This window comes from Rhinolophus hipposideros (assembly GCF_964194185.1).
Source record: "Rhinolophus hipposideros genome assembly, chromosome: 16".
Taxonomy (NCBI): Eukaryota; Metazoa; Chordata; class Mammalia; order Chiroptera; family Rhinolophidae; genus Rhinolophus; species Rhinolophus hipposideros.
Window position 1 is genome coordinate 41,214,727 of NC_138062.1, and position 16,222 is coordinate 41,230,948.

The 16,222-nt window shown below is 37.5% G+C and overlaps 1 protein-coding gene across 1 annotated transcript; it reads left to right on the forward strand.

Moving 5' to 3' along the window:
- Positions 1 to 4,292: 4,292 nt before the first annotated feature.
- LOC308509398 (large ribosomal subunit protein eL29-like) lies at positions 4,293 to 14,536 on the forward strand (the record flags this gene model as incomplete). The annotated part of the gene is made up of 2 exons (XM_081077377.1): positions 4,293 to 4,318; positions 14,026 to 14,536. 2 exons carry the CDS (start codon positions 4,293 to 4,295, stop codon positions 14,534 to 14,536), a joined length of 537 nt encoding a protein of 178 aa, XP_080933503.1.
- Positions 14,537 to 16,222: the final 1,686 nt, after the last annotated feature.

Genomic DNA, 16,222 nt, shown 5'->3' on the forward strand with positions numbered 1-16,222 from the left:
AGGTGAAAGAGTTCTGGAGATGGATGGTGTTGATGGTGGCACAACAATGTGAATATAGTTAACGCCACTGAATTATATATTGGAAAATGGTTAAAATGGTAAATTTTATGTTATGTGTAACTTATCACAATTATAAAATTTTCAGAAGTACAAAATGGACGATGAGGGAGATATAGGCTATATTCTTGAGAAGCTTATGACAGAGGAGAAAAATGCATAAACAAAAAATTCCAATATGCTAGAGGAACAAGCTGTTTAAAGGAGAGTTTTCTAATGTCCTGGAACTGTGAGCTAGGCCCCACAGCCAAACATAAAGGCACCAGGACTTCTAGACCCTAAAGAGACCCATGTGAAGGTGTCAGTGGCTGGAGCCAGACACTCACCCGTGGAGCTTATCAAGGAGTGACAGAACAACTCGCCCAGACCACCTCCCACCCCACTCCTGTTGGGGTCAGGGGAGGAGCAGTGGTCAGCCTTGTGAGGAGTGTGCAGCTTGTGGAGAGCTCTTCTCTCCCCTTTAGGGAAGAAAATGGTGCTTGCCCTCCCACAGGCTACTGAAGGAACCTGAAGAACATCACGTATGTACATGGGGGCACTTGCAAGAAAAGGAGTCCTGCCTCTTGCATCCCAGCTGGATACTTGCTGAGCTGAGGGATTCTGCGGGTTCTCTCTAGCTGCCTGATGAGCAGAGCATGGAGAGGGCTGTATCTGGGTTCTCTAGGTTTAGAGCAGTTCTCACAGGGTCTTGGAGGGTGAAGAAGAGGGTCCCATGGTTCCTGTGGCTCTAGGGGAAGACACTTAGAGCTTAGCAGAGAGACAGAAGCAGATGGGTAGCCCAGATTCTAATGGGCTAAACAATGTCATACCCAACCCAGAGGAAAGGTGGTGTGTGCAATGCTAGTGGGGCTGAGTCCACATGGGTATCCCACTGAGGAGGTCCTCGGCATGGAGGGGGCCAGGGTAAACATCCCCAGAAAAAAAATGTTGCCATCCACCTATGCAAAGACCACAATTTTAGCCGAAGCCCATAGCTAGAGACAGAAAAAAATCAAAGCCGAGCGCGGCAAGAGACCTATCTCCATCACGGCCAACGGCGGCCTCCTTCAAAGCATTCTGCTCCCTCTCTCCTCCTCCTTTATCCCTCCCTGACTTCAGAGGAAATTCACCATGATAAATGTAAAGGTGCTGTATCCCATTTCCAGCCTCAGTCCCCAAGCCACAAGCATCCCCTGGCTGGAAGATGGGAAAAGCTTTGGACAATATGAGGCTAAAGTTTTAAATGGGACCAGATTAAGTCTTAATATTATTGCGAGATTTAGACAAAATGCCATAAAAGAACTCATTTGCCAGTTAGGAGGAGCATGAACATTCAATACAGAATATTTGAGGACAGCCAGTGGTGGAAAAATAAAATCATCTTCTGTCTCTCCTTGGGGGAAGAATGTGCTGAGTCGATCAATTATGCTAAGACAAAGCAACGCACAGGACACAGCTGGACTCTCAGAGGAGGGTGACTTACGGTGTCTGGGGAGGCAGAGGGTATTGCAGAGGAGCCAGTGGCCAGCTTTAGGAGGACCCTGGAGTGTTTAGCTGAAGGCCGTCTGGATGGTCAGCCAAAGCCCCTCTTCTTTTCCGACACATGGTGCCTTGTACTTGGGGCCTCCTCAACATGAGAGCTGCCCTCATTATCTCTGCATGTGCCTTTACTACCCCCAGTGCAGAGGGAGAAGGCTGCTCACCCCAATCTCACTGCTCTTTAAGCTGAAGCACTCGGCCAACAGTATTATTCTCTCGAATTCTTTCTATTGGCTCCCGGCCATGTCCCGGAAACCAGGGTCACATGAGCATTGTGATCCCTCCACACCCTCGTTTCCAGCTCAAGGAGCCTTTCTTAGTTATATTCATAAGTATGCACAACTCCCAATGCTTGGTGCAGTAGAAGGGGCCCTGTTAAAGTGGGTGTGTATCCTTTTAAGCTCTCGGGTTACATACACACACAATAAAATAGTGCATCAGGTGATAAGTGAATTAACCAGTTGTTGGGGCTAGGGAGGGTGAACTCATATTTGAATGAGAACTTGATGGATATTAGCAGCTGTCTTCACAATAGTCATAATAAGAAGAATATTAATATTAGTAGCTCACCTTTATTGAGAACTTAAATGTGTCAGGATTGGTGCTAGGTATTTTCAATATATCACCTCGTATTTCTCAGAACAATTGACTCCTTAATAGAGACACCTATGCAAATGATTGCAAATTATTTTTATGTAACACTCACATGTCTTCTTTCCCAGTCTAATTTAAGTGTTTTATTAATCTCTTCATTGAAGAGGAAATTTAAATTTAGAGTGATTGAATAACAACAAAATATCATCCAGAAAAACTAAACGATTTGTCCTTAATCACAAGACATTAATGTAAGTTATCATAGTACCTTGGCTGAAAGAAGGAAGTCATTTTTACCCAAACACTCAAAGATTTTGCGAGGTAAATCCCAAATTAACAGCATTTACTTGAGGAAGACCTTTTTATTTATCTGCATAACCAAAAATCCTACAAAGTTTTCTACAGTGTTCTCTGGGAAGGGAATTGAAAACTATTTGCTTCAGTTTTGAATGAACTTACAGGTGAAAGTACATGCAATATTAATCTTTGGAATTACCTTTATGATAATTTTTATTTTGATGTGTATTACACCTTTTACTTTTTCAGAAATATCCTGCTAGTAAAAAGAAGTAACCAATTAAAACTAGGGTTTACAAATTCCAATTTCATCATGGTGTTCTAAAACTGAGAGTATATTGTTCACTAAAATCACTGAAATGAAAAACAGAACTAGTGTTAAAATCTAGCTTGTGTACAGGGAGTTTTAGAAAATTTCACACTTCTGTACTTTATTCTTCGGGCATGTTCATATCTCACAATCAAATTATTGTGCCAATTAAGTGAAATTGAAATTCAGAACCCTTGCCCTTCCTGTTTTGTAGTGTGGTTTGGCAAATAATAATGCTAATCATAGTTACAATTAACATGCGTTGAGTGCTAATATGTATAATGTACAAATAATTCATTTAATACTCAAAAAACAATCCTATGAGGTACGTACTATTATTATTCCCATTTCACAAATATGAAAATGGAGTTTCCAAGAGGCTAATTTGAGCTAAGTAGGCGATTGAGACAACATTTGAATGCAGACAGGCTGGCTCCCAAGTCCAGGTTCTCAACGACTTCTTCATAAAATATGGTAGTATATAAAAAAAATATCAAGTCTTTTGACCCATTCTCAGCCACTCAGGGCACCAAGAAAGTACCTCAAATACTGGTTTCAGCTCCTCTCTAACTATACCTGAAGAGGTTAAAAAATCACTGCGATCAAATATTGCCTCATTGGAACTTGGTAACCACTAAATATGAGTTCCACAGGTCCTCTGAAAAGTTAAAAAGCATTGCACAAATGTTAGCATGACTAATTTTATTGGCTTGAAATACCATTCTTTTTTAATAGTCCCTGTATATGTGATATTGATACTCCAAATTCAGAACTGAGTTTAGATTGTCCAAATATCATTTAGCATGCAGTTCTTTTGGAATGCCGTACATTATTTCCCCTAACCCTTCCAAAACTAAAATTCTTAGACTCTATGATGTCAGTCAGAGAGATGATGCTAGAGGGGGAAAAGGTTTTATAATTATTTTCACCCCAAACAATAATTCTCTGCCAAATCCTTTACCATTCTAGGCTGAGGTCATCATGACTTTTGGTTTTTTCCTCAAATCGAAAGCATCCTCCAAGAAGGAAGGCTCACCATTGATGATATGCAAAGGGATGTGACGAGCCCCCCAAGACCATCTCTAGAGAGGGGTTCCAACAGTAAGTGCTCAGTGATAGGTTTAAGATGGTGTTAGCAAACAGCCAGACGCAGTGAGTACATTGAAGTCGGCAGTATTTACCCTAAAGCATTACCTGCTGGTATTGTTTTATGTAAAAGAACTCATAGTACTTGACATACATACCTCACATATCTGTCCTCAAGTAGCTGCATTCAGTATTAATAATTCAGAGTCACCATCTTGTACAGAATTCCTTGGCAAACGATGAATGGTATGCTTTACTCAGAGCTAGAGCAGCAGGCTGACCTGGTAAACTCCCACCCTACCCCCACTCCCCAACATCTACTATCCTCAGCTATAGGACAGCTAATGGCGCTTGTGTTAGAAACAGCCAGGACAAAGGTCAGCTGGTGAAGAATGTCCCTAGTACCCCACTTAGCTGGCTCAGTGCCACGATGCAGAAGGGCGTGATGATGAGAAAGTAAGACCACAACTGTTGGAGCCCTGTTATCTGAGCCAATGTAAACAACGAACCACAAATACTTCCCTTTCCTCCTCCAGGATCCAAATGTCAATTGCTTCCAGCTTCAAAGTTCTGAATCTCTACCACACCTCCCTTTGATTCAAGCTTGCTTGGAAAGAGAACAACATGCCTGACTCCATCTGTGTGGTAAAACTGAGTCTCTTTAGCTAAGTCATCAGGAAGACACTAGGCGTGCCTCAAACCTGCATCCCTACAATATAATGCACCCTGGAGAAAATTCTGGCCATCTATCAAACGACCACACAAATAACAGGTCAGCCTCTAGGTGGGCGGGACTCAGGACAGACCAGACCTAGTCCAGGGCCTGACTAGGGGGCTCAAAGGCACACTGTTGAACCCAGGGGTTACTCACATAAGGACTTTACCTTGGAACTGTGACAGAGGGACAACAAAGAGTACCGGTTTTTCCCTGCTCCCCTTTCCCAGCCTCACATTCTTTTGGCCAATAATATTGAACAATATAATATTTGTCATCCCTTTTCATTAATAAACTTATCCCCAGACTGTTAGCTTAAAAGCAGTTGATCTAATGATCCATTATGACCAGTTTGGCTAATATGTACCCCTTCTGAATGCTTTTTGGCATTGCTATAGATATCCTACAATTTTTAGGATCATCTTTTTTGCATTTTAAGGACTGTTCTATCACTTTCTTTGTTTCCAGTGCTGTAATGTCAGCCCAGCAATTGAGTTTGGTTTCTGCCTGAGGTACCCCTTTTCCTATCCTACTCCAGCAAATGTTGCTCTGTTCTTGGGCTTGGCCAATGAAGACACCCATGAGACTTTTCAGGGGGGTGCTAGGTTTGGACAGTTCCTCCTGGTTTTTAACAAGTTGTTAAACTGTAGTGATGGAGGAGGAGGAAGGGAGCGTGAGGTAGAAGTGAGGGCAGAGCCCTTTAACTTACTAATGTTGGACTGACTCAGTACACTTCCTGGTAGCACCTTCTAAGCTGACACTGCATTCTTCACTTGGTCCACCTGTCCCCCACCCTGAGTACAGCCTGTCTCTAATCCTATTCTTCCTTCTACTGCTCTAATTCTCTTTTTCCTCACAGGGTTTTTTTTCTTTCTTTGTTTTTTTCTTTGGTTCCAGCTCCCAGGCCATATTTTCATTCCCCTTGAGTTCATACTAGGTTAGAATTTGACCTCTAGATTCAGAGGGCTCTGGTTCCTGGCAAGTGAAGAATGCTCCTTGTGAAAGAAGCTTAGTGAGAACAATGATGCTGTAGCCAACCATTCCCAGAATCCCTGCTGATCTGCAGGTTAACTCCTGGCAGACTCAGTTTTGCTCATTTCCAGAAGTGAGAAACAGCCTGAGCACAGCCTACTTGTACAGGATTCTCAGGCAAGTGGAAAGTAGCATGAGAGCCAAGGATATAGGTTTTAGAGTCTGATAGGTCAGGTTCCCAATTGTTTTAATCACCGGTCAGCTGTGTGCCACTGGGAACATGGTCTCTCTTTGCTCACCTGTAAAGTGGAACTAATCATAGCCTCTTCGAGAGCTGTTCTGAGGAAAGAGTGGGATGATGGATATAAGATATTGAACTTGTTTACTTTTCTCCAACCTAACATGCTTTTTTTCCTGCCTGAGGATCATGTTACATGCCGCTGCTTTCCCTAGAGCATTCTTTAGCTTGCTCCCAATTCAGAACCCTCCCCCTTGTGCTGGCTTTTACTCACTTTTCAGGCTTGAGTCTATATATGTGCGTGTGTGTATACAATATATGTATATATACATTTTTTTTCATCAAAGAAGCCTTCTCCTCCCCGCGCCCACCAGACTAAGTCTTTTTCCTCCCCTCACCAGGTTATCTCTTTTTTTATTCCTAGAGTATTCTACACATTTCTGTATTTTATTCGGATTTCCCTAATTTTTTACTTTTTCTGTCCCTACTCTGTTCCAGGAGCCCATCCAGGACACCACATTACATTGGGTTGTCATGTTTCCTTAGGCTCCTCTGGACTGTGACAGCTTCTTGTTGTTCATGACCTTGACAGTTCTGAAGAGCACTGGTTCGTTATTTTATAAACCATTCTTTAATTTTGGTGTGCCTGATGTGTTAATCATGGCTAGAATGGGGTGATGGGTTTAGGAGAGGAATTCTTATCACATCTCCTCAAGGGTATATACTATCACTATCGACAGGACTTATCACTAATGATGTTGACCTGAGCACCTGGCTGTGGCACTCGTTGTCACATGTATCCACTGTAAAGTTATTACCCCGCCCCCCTTTCTGTACTGTCCTCTTTGGGAACAGTACCAAAGGAACAGGAAGTCACCATGTGCAGCCCACAGTTAAGAAATAGAGAGTTATGCTCCTCCTCCCTGGGAGGTGAGTTTCTACATCAATTATTTGGAAATCTTTTGCACAGGAGAATTGTCTCTTCTCCTCCATTTATTAATTTATTCAACCATTTATTTATTCATATCAGTATGGACTCATATTTATGTTATACTTTAGGTTATAATCAAAAACTGTTATTTGTTTTCTTGCTCAAATTGTTCTGGTTTCGGCCCAAGAGAGCTCTTTCAGGTTGGCTGCTGTGTTCCTTTGATACGCCCCATCCGTGTGTGTGTGTGTGTGTGTGTGTGTGTGTGTGTGGCATTTCATTATTTTCCGGCATTACTAGATAGTCCAGGCTCATCTTGTATATTCACCGCCTCAGTCCAAGGAGCTCTGATTCCCCATCGGAGAAGGTGTTAGAACCATGATCTGAGCACTGAATATGCTCACTGCTGAGAAAGCAGGGAAGTACGTGTGTGTATTTCTGTATGTATCAATCCGTGTCTATACTAAACCAAACACGAGTTTGTACTGAGGTCTCCAACTCCAATTCAACACTACGTGGTCCATTCTAGTCTCTCTTCCTTCCTTGCTTATCTGTAACCTCCCACTCCTACAGTAAGAACCTGGCTCACACCATCGACCATCCATTTACCTAAGTGTTCAATTCCAGTATACGTGTATAGTGGTTTCAGAATTGTTAACCCAAGCCCTCGTGGGAAACATCTTTACCAAACAGAGTACAGTTCTTATGTGCAATTCCTTATGGCTTTAGTCTTACAGTCTACACTCACTTCCAAAGTTGCTTAGGTCAGCACCCCCCCCCAGCCCACCGTAAACTTCCTTCAGTGAGGTTACTTTATACATTTAGAACACAGTGAAACTCTTTTGTCATCACCTGCACTCCATTCCAGGACCCTCTGACTTCCTAAGTAATTTTTTTACATTTGCGTCTATTATGGTTCACTGTTTGTACTGCAAAGCTCTATGGGTTAGAACAAATGCAAAGTGTCATGTGTTACAGTGTCATATAGTTTCACTGTCCTAAGGAATCCCCCATGCTTCACCTGGTTGACGCTTCCCTTTCCCCAAGTCGATGTATTGTTTTAAATAGCCAGCTTCCCTCTTAAACTGGGAATGCTCCAACATTATAGAACAGGAGCAGCCTGGTTTTTTCGACTTCCATAGTAGAGCACTGGTGATCATAAAGAAGATGGAGATATTTTGGGGGGACTGCCACATATGATGCTATGGAGGTATTTAAAGGTGATTAAGAGAAACTACAGATGATTCACAATTTGTTTAACTAGACCATAAATTCCATGGTAGTGTAGACCATCTAGGTTTGGGGTTTTGCTATACTCTCAGTGCCTGCAAATACTTTACATTTAAGAGAGCAGGAGTCCTAGACCACTAATATAAGGCATGGTTGTGGGGTCTTAGGGACAGTTATTTCAAGACCACTAATGCAGAGTGACCCCAAAGAAAAGAGTGAGAGGGAAAAATATCCACCCATTCAAAATAAGCCTAAAAATATAAATTCCAAAGAAAACAAAAGATAAGAAAAAGCCAACAAAATCAATAATCAGAATATGAATTAACTGCAAAAAGAAACAATATAACAGTACAATCTGAAATAGATGTCAAAATAAGTATGTTTAGGGTCCTCTAAAAGATAAATAAGAAATAATAGCAACACATAAGAACAAAATTATGAAACATAAAGAAAACAAGTGGATTTTTTTAAAAATTGAAATTCAGTTGAAAAATATAGTTGTTGATCTAATAAACTCAATAACAGGATAATCTCTTGACTAGATACAATTAAAGGGAGAATTAGTTAATTGGAAGAAAGTACTAAAATTTTTTTCTCTAAAATACCCATAAAGAAATAGAGATATTTTAAGAAAGAAAGAGCTGTTGAAAGCTGGATAATATATTGAGAATTCTCCACTTCCATTAAATAGGAGTTCTGTAAGTAGAAAAATCAAGGTGTAGATGGAGAGGGAATATGCAAAATAACAATGGTTGAGAGTTTTCCAGCAATGAAGAAAGACATGAGTCCCTGGATTATAAGTATGCACCACTACCGAGCAAAATAAAGGAAGTAAAGAGACCTACAAAATAAAGAAAAATTTTCTAAGAACATAAACGTCAAAAGTGAACCTTTAAAACTTTTAGAAAAAGTATAGATAAATGTCTTTCTGGCCTTGTGGTAAGGTAAGATTTCTTAAATAATACACTAAAAACACTAGCTTTAAAGAGAAAATTCATAGATTCAACTACATTAAGATTGTTAAAACTCCAGCTCAAAACAAACAAACAAACAAACAAACAAACATACTCTTAAAAAATGAAAAATCAAACAACAAACTGGTAAGAGATACTTATATAACCAATAACATATTCTAGTTAAGAATATATTTTAAAATTTCTGCAAGTCAATAAGAAAGAAACAAACAACTCAATTGGGGGGGAAAGGGTTTTCTGAATTCCACAGAAAGGAAAACTTACGGCTAATAAAAAAAAAAGTGAAGAGATGTCCAACCCCACTAGTAATCAAGAAAACAAAGAAGACAAAATGAGATGCCATTTTTTGTACTACTTTGATCTGTAAAAAATTTTAAAAATCTGATTATATTGAGTTTTGGCAAAAGGGTGCATCAGTGACATCCCTATGTATAATTACTGAGAGTGTAAATTGATACAGTTATTTAAAAAATCTATTTGACATTGTCATGTAAATTTGAACATCCTTATACCCCACAATTCAGCAATGCCACTCCTAGATATATATTCAAGAAAAATTGAGCACATATGTCTGAAGAGATATGTACAAAAATGTTATAGCAGCACTACTCATAATATCAAATATTGGAAACACTCTAGATGTCTATTGACAGGGAAAAATTAAATTGTGTAAGTTCATACAATCAAATACTTCATAGCAGAGAAAATGAAAGAACTACAATAGCATACAATGATTTGGATGAATCTTAAAACACTGTGTGAAGAACACAAGTCCAACAGAACTGTATATAGTAAAATACTTTTAAAAATAAAGTTCAAAATCAATACATAAAAGGGAAAAGTAAAAGAGGGACATGTTCAACACTGAAGGAGGAAGAAGCCATAAAGAAAAATTATCTGGACATATTAGATATGAAAAAATATAATAGAAAGAGTTCAATTGATACCTTGAATGGCAACAGGTAATAATTTTAAAAGGTCATATTAAAGAACTCTCCCAGAAAACACCAAGAATTATTAAGAAAACAAGAAATATGTAACATATTTACAAATGCCAGAAGAGAAAAAAAATAGTTGAGAGGAAATAAATGACTGAGAATTTCCCATATTTCAAAGATATATAACCTTCAGATTAAAAAGAAGTACAGAGTAAATATAAAAACATCCCACACTAAGCACCCACATAGTAAATTATAGAATTAAAAAGAATCAGAACCAAAGAGAGATTTCCAAAAGCTTCCAGAACAAAGAAGCAGGTCACCTACAGAGGAAAAAGATTCAGTTTGACATCAGACTTCTTAACGTGTAGTACCAGAGCAGATGGCAATGGAGAAATATTTTCAAAATGTTGAAGGAATTATTTTAAAGCCTGGAAATTTAAATACACAGAAACCATCATTTAAAAATAACTGTGTACTAAAGACATTTTCATGCACGGAGGAGTTTGCTACAAATACTTTTCTTTTACAATGAAGAATATTACATAGTGTATTACTATTTTCACATTGTGTGCTACACAGCCTTTATATTGGTAAAATTTATAACAAATATATATAGCGGAGGTGCCAAAAAATGTATACACGTGACTTGTATTCATCTTTTGTTATTCAATATATATTATTACAATTTTAATACAGGTTTTCTTTACTTAAAAAGTGCATACACTTTTTCGGCACCCTCTGTGTATATATATACATTTTTTATATATTTATATATATACATTATATATATAAATATATATATTATATATATATATACACATTATATATACATTTTTTAGAACCCTCTGTGTGTGTGTATATATATATACACACATATATATATAGGTATATATATGTGTATATATAATATATATGGAGGTATGGGGCAATATATATATATATATATATATATATATATACACATACACAGAGGGTGCCAAAAAAATGTATATACACTTTTAAAAAAATTAATTTCAGGTGTACAAAACAATGTAATAATTAGACATTTCACCCCTCAAAAAGTGATAAACCCCTCTCCCCCAATCTATTGTCCCTCTGACATCGTATATATCTATTACAATTCCACTGACTCTAGGAAACACTCTTTGAGAGAGTATTCCAGCAGGAAGAGAAATTAATTCAGGAAGACAGTATAATGTAAATGAAGGATTTACTGAAATAGATTTACAATCCAAAATTAAAATTCTAGATAATATCAACAAAATGAACAGGGGGATGGTATAAGAAAGAAAAAAATATATAAACAATTTTACACATGAGCATAGATGCACAAATTCTAGAGACAACATTAGCTAACTAAACCTAAGAACGTGAGCCATGCCTGATCAAACCTCCTGATCAACAGTTTATCCTAAGAAGTAAGGGCAATTAACATCAGAAAAGCTATCAATGCAATTTGATTCAAAGTAGATGCAGAGAAAGTATTTCATAAAATTAAATTAAAATACTTATTTATGATTTTTAAAAATGTCTCTTAGAAAATGGAGAATAAAAGGAAACTTTTTCAACTTGATAAAGATTTTACACCCAAACCCTAAAGCAAACATCAAACTCAACAGAGAGTCTTACAGACATATTTCCCTTAAGATCAGGAATAAAATAAGCATTTTCTCCATCACTACTACTTTTAACATAACATTGAATATAAAAGGTAGAAGATTAGGAAGGGAAAAATCAAAACAATAGTGATTTGCCGATAATATGATCACCTGTACAGGAAGCCTAATAGGGGCTGTTAGAATTAACAAGAGAGTTCAGCCAAACTTTTATAGTATTCCTCTATGACAGCAATAACCAATATGAAAATCAGGTATAATTCACAGTAACAACAAGTTTTATAAAGTACGTAGAATACACACAACTTTTATAGAGAAAACATTTTCAACTCATAGGATGAGTTGAAGGAGGGATAAAGATAAAAGAAGATTTGAATAAAATAGAAAGACGGGCCACGCTCATGAGTGAGATAGAGCGTCCGATGATATAAAGATTTTAATCTGACCAAATCAGTCTATAGAGTCAATGCAAAGCCAATTAAAATTCCAGTAGGACTCTTTTTAGAAACTCAACAAACTTATTTAAAAATTTATATGGAAGAATGGAATTTCTTGAATAGCTGAATCAATTTTGAAAAAATAAAGTATAATGAGGCAATTTACCCTATCAGATATGAAGGCAAATAGATATAAGTAGAAAAAAGAGAGCTCAAAATTACACTCCTGCATATGTGTTTTTGATTTATCAAAGAGGTGATAACCACAAGTTAATATTAATAGAATGGATTATTTAGTTAATAGTGTTAGAAAACTGGCTTATAATATGGAGGAAATTTACCTCATACTATTTGCAAAAATATATTCCAAATGGATTAAATATCAAAATGTGAAACTATAAAGTTAATAAAGAAGTTGGAGTAAATCATACCTAAGGGTGGGGAATGGCATTTTAAATGGTACCCCCAAACCACCAACTGTAAGGTGAAGCTTTAATGACTTTGCATCAACATGAAAGAATTCTGTTAACTGAAGTATACGATATGTACAGTTAATAGCTGGGTGACAACTTGGAGAAGGTATATATATAAAATCAAAATCCAATAAAAAAATCAGTATCTAGAATAAAAAAGAACTACAAAAGAAATAGAAAAGGATGGCAAAACCAATAAACAAATATTTGTAGGTGATATACTTAATGGGAGAGAAGTAAATAAGCTTCTTAAGTCTTAGGAGAGTTCACTAAATTGGCCAGTTGCAAAATAAATATACACTACGTCAGCAATATTCTGTTAGAAAATATGAGTTAAGATTCCATTCATTAAAGCAATAATAACAAAATGAGATTTCTAGACATAAATGTAATAAGAAATATACTTGATGCATGAGAAAACTGAGGAAAGAAGAACTAGAATAAAATCATGTTTCTAGATGGGTAGACAGGATTTTACAAATTCTCAGTTCACCATTATTTATGAATCTTAATGAAATCCCAATAAAATCCTTAAAGGACTTTTTTGGAACTTGAGTAAATCGTTTAAAAAGTTTATCTGGAAAAATAAATAGATGAGAAGAGCCAATAAACTTCTAAAAAGAAGAAAAGTAGGGTGGAATTACATTAGTAAATATTTATACACATTATAATTCTGCAATAATAAAAAGTATCCTCTCAGAATAGATAAACAAATAAATGAAACAAAATAGAAAGTCTAGAGCAGATAATGGTATGTGTAAAAATGCAATATATAGCAAAGACGGCGTTTCAAATTTTTCAAAAAAATCATTCAATAATAATACTAATGATTTGGGGGGGGTGGGAAATAAAGTCATAATCCCATCTCACAATATCTTCAGTATAAACTATGGATTGATTGAAAGTTCAAAATATTAAAAATGAAATAAAAGAACAAGCCAAAACACACACTCTTTCAGAAGGGAGCTTATACAAGTAAAAGTAGAATTCATATGTTTCTGACAACAGAAAATGAAGGCATTTTATGCGTAAAAAAAATCAAGATAAATGAAGTTCACAGGCATACGAAAACTGGAAAATTATGATTGTAGTATATTGCAAAAGATTAATACCTTTAATATATAAAAAGCTCTTAAAACATTAATACAATAGAAAAGGAAAAGGATATAAACCCTCAAGTGGCAAAAGAAGAAATAAAGGGCTCATATAAGTTAGGAGGAAATTTAACACACAGGAACTCAGATACATGTAAATGAAACAATGAAGTATAACTTTTTACCTATAAAACTGGTGAAGGAGGTATGGGGGCAATAGAAAATTTCACATGGTGTTAATGAAAGTGTAAATTTCTTAAAAACAAAACAAACAAAACCTTCTGGCAACATGTATGAAAAGCCATAAGACTGTGCATACTCTTTGACCCAGAATTAGAATTTATCAAACTATAGTGAGAGAGGTGCTAAAGCTTTGAGTATAGGGATGTTTGTCACCGAGTTATGTATAAATCTGAAATGTTCAAAACAAGCTAAATGTCAATGAGTAACAAATTGACTCCATGATATGATGGAATATGCAACAATCACCAAAAGTTATGTTCTATTAAGAATGCTTTAGCTTCCTTCTTCTCTTCCGGTCCCAGCAGTTTGGGAGCTACGGGCTTGGGTACAGACATAGCCAAGTCCAAGAACCACACCACGCACAACCAGTCCCGAAAATGTCACAGACACAGCATCAAGAAACCCCGATCACAAAGATACGAATCTCTTAAGGGGGTGGACCCCAAGTTCCTCAGGAACATGTGCTTTGCCAAGAAGCACAACAAGAAGGGCCTGAAGAAGATGCAGGGTAACAACGCCAAGGCCTTGAGTGCCCAGGCTGAGGCCATCAAGGCCCTCGGAAAGCCCAAGGAGGTCAAGCCCAAGATCCCAATGGGCGGCAGCCACAAGCTCAGTCGACTTGCCTACATCGCCCACCCCAAGCTTGGGAAAGATGCTCGAGCCTGCATCGCCAAGGGTCTCAGGCTCTGCCGGCCAAAGGCCAAGGGCAAGGCTCAAACCAAGGCCCCAGCTGGTCCTGCAGCTGCAGCTCCGCCTCCAGCTCAGGCCCTGGCTCCCAAAGGTGCCCAGGCTTCCACGAAGGCTCCAGAGTAGAGGACTCTGTCTGCTGATGGAGGACGGAGAGACTGGGGGACCCTGGGCTGCTGTATGCATGGGGCTGGTGTCCTCCTGTGCTATCTGAACCAATAAAGCTGAGGCAGGATCTGGCAAAAAAAAAAAAATGCTTTATTACATAGAAAATATTCTAAGCATATTAAGAGAAGGAAAGCAAATTAGAAGATGGTATTATCCCACATTTAGGAAAAAGAAAACCCTAAAAGAATATATAACAATATGTTAATAAATATATATTTCAGAAGGGAGCTTATAAATAATTTTAATTTCACCTTTGTGCTTCTCTGCACTTTACAAATTTTCTACAATGAATACGTATGTATTTTGTAATCAGAAACATAAAATAAATGTTAGTTTTATAAATTACATTGGAACAATGGAAATATAAATGTATTTTCTGCTTCCTCCCATGTATTTACATTTAAATATATTCAGGAAAAATTTAGTATCAGGAAACATTAATAATTTATATGTAGCAAGCCGGGAAAAGTATAAACATTTCACTTGGCTTCTATTTTTACTGTCTATTCTACTAATTGGCACAGAAGTTCTACCTGGGCCCAAAAGCCACAAACTCCAAGCCATGGATCAATTAGCCCAAACTTTGATAGTCATTCTATACTTCTTGGCCTCTTATTTTCTCTTGAACACATGCTTCATTCAGTGTTGGCACATTCATTATAGTTATGAAGGACTTGCTGAAAGGTATATACACATAAATACAACTGGGGAGCAGTTACTCTCAACTACTGCATCCATTCATTTCTTCTTGCCTTCAATTATTCATTCATCTCTATTCTATTCTTTCATTTTATTATTATTTTTAAGCACTTATTGTATGTCACATGGCGGTGCAAAAGTACAGAAAACCTTATTTTATTTTATTATTATTATTATTATTATTATTTTATTTATTTTTTTTTTTAAGGAGGGCGCAGCACACAGTGGCCCATGCGGGGATCCAGCCGGCAACCTTGGTGCTACCAGCACCATGCTCTAACCAAATGAGCTAACTGGCCGCTCCAGAAAGCCTTATTCTAAATGGAGTGGGGAAGCCCGGCAGTGGGAGATCTCACGGGTTATCACTAGTCGCCTAGTGATAGGAAGTAGCTCGCTTTACTACCCCATCAGAAGGGAGATTTTTCTCCTTGCCCAGCAAACAACCCAGCTGATGAGAAGCAGAGACAACGCCAATTTCGCTCTCCTCCAATGGACTTTTGTTCAAAACCACACCTCCCAATTCCTTCCTTTCTTCTATAGAAGAAGACCCCTTTCCTTCCTTCTCCAGATTTGCCTATCGTTTGGCTGCAGCTTGCTTGTTCCGAATTGCAATTTTTTGCTGTTCCTGAAGAAACTCATTTTGCTGGTAAACAACTGGCTATTTCATTTTTTAAGCATGACAGTGGGCTAGGTGCTTGGAAAGACTGAAAACAAAAATGAAACACAATCTCTACCCTCTTAAAGCTTTAAGTCTCATAGGTGTAATAAAACATATATGTGAATAACTATACCACGAGTATGAAGGAATGTTATATGATCAGTACATATAACAAGATTGATATGTCCTCAGAGGTAGAAGTCTTTCTGTCTGGAGTAATTGGAGAAACAATTCTAATTATATAAAATGTTATTTGAGTTGAGTCCTAAAGCATGAATAGGGTTTTG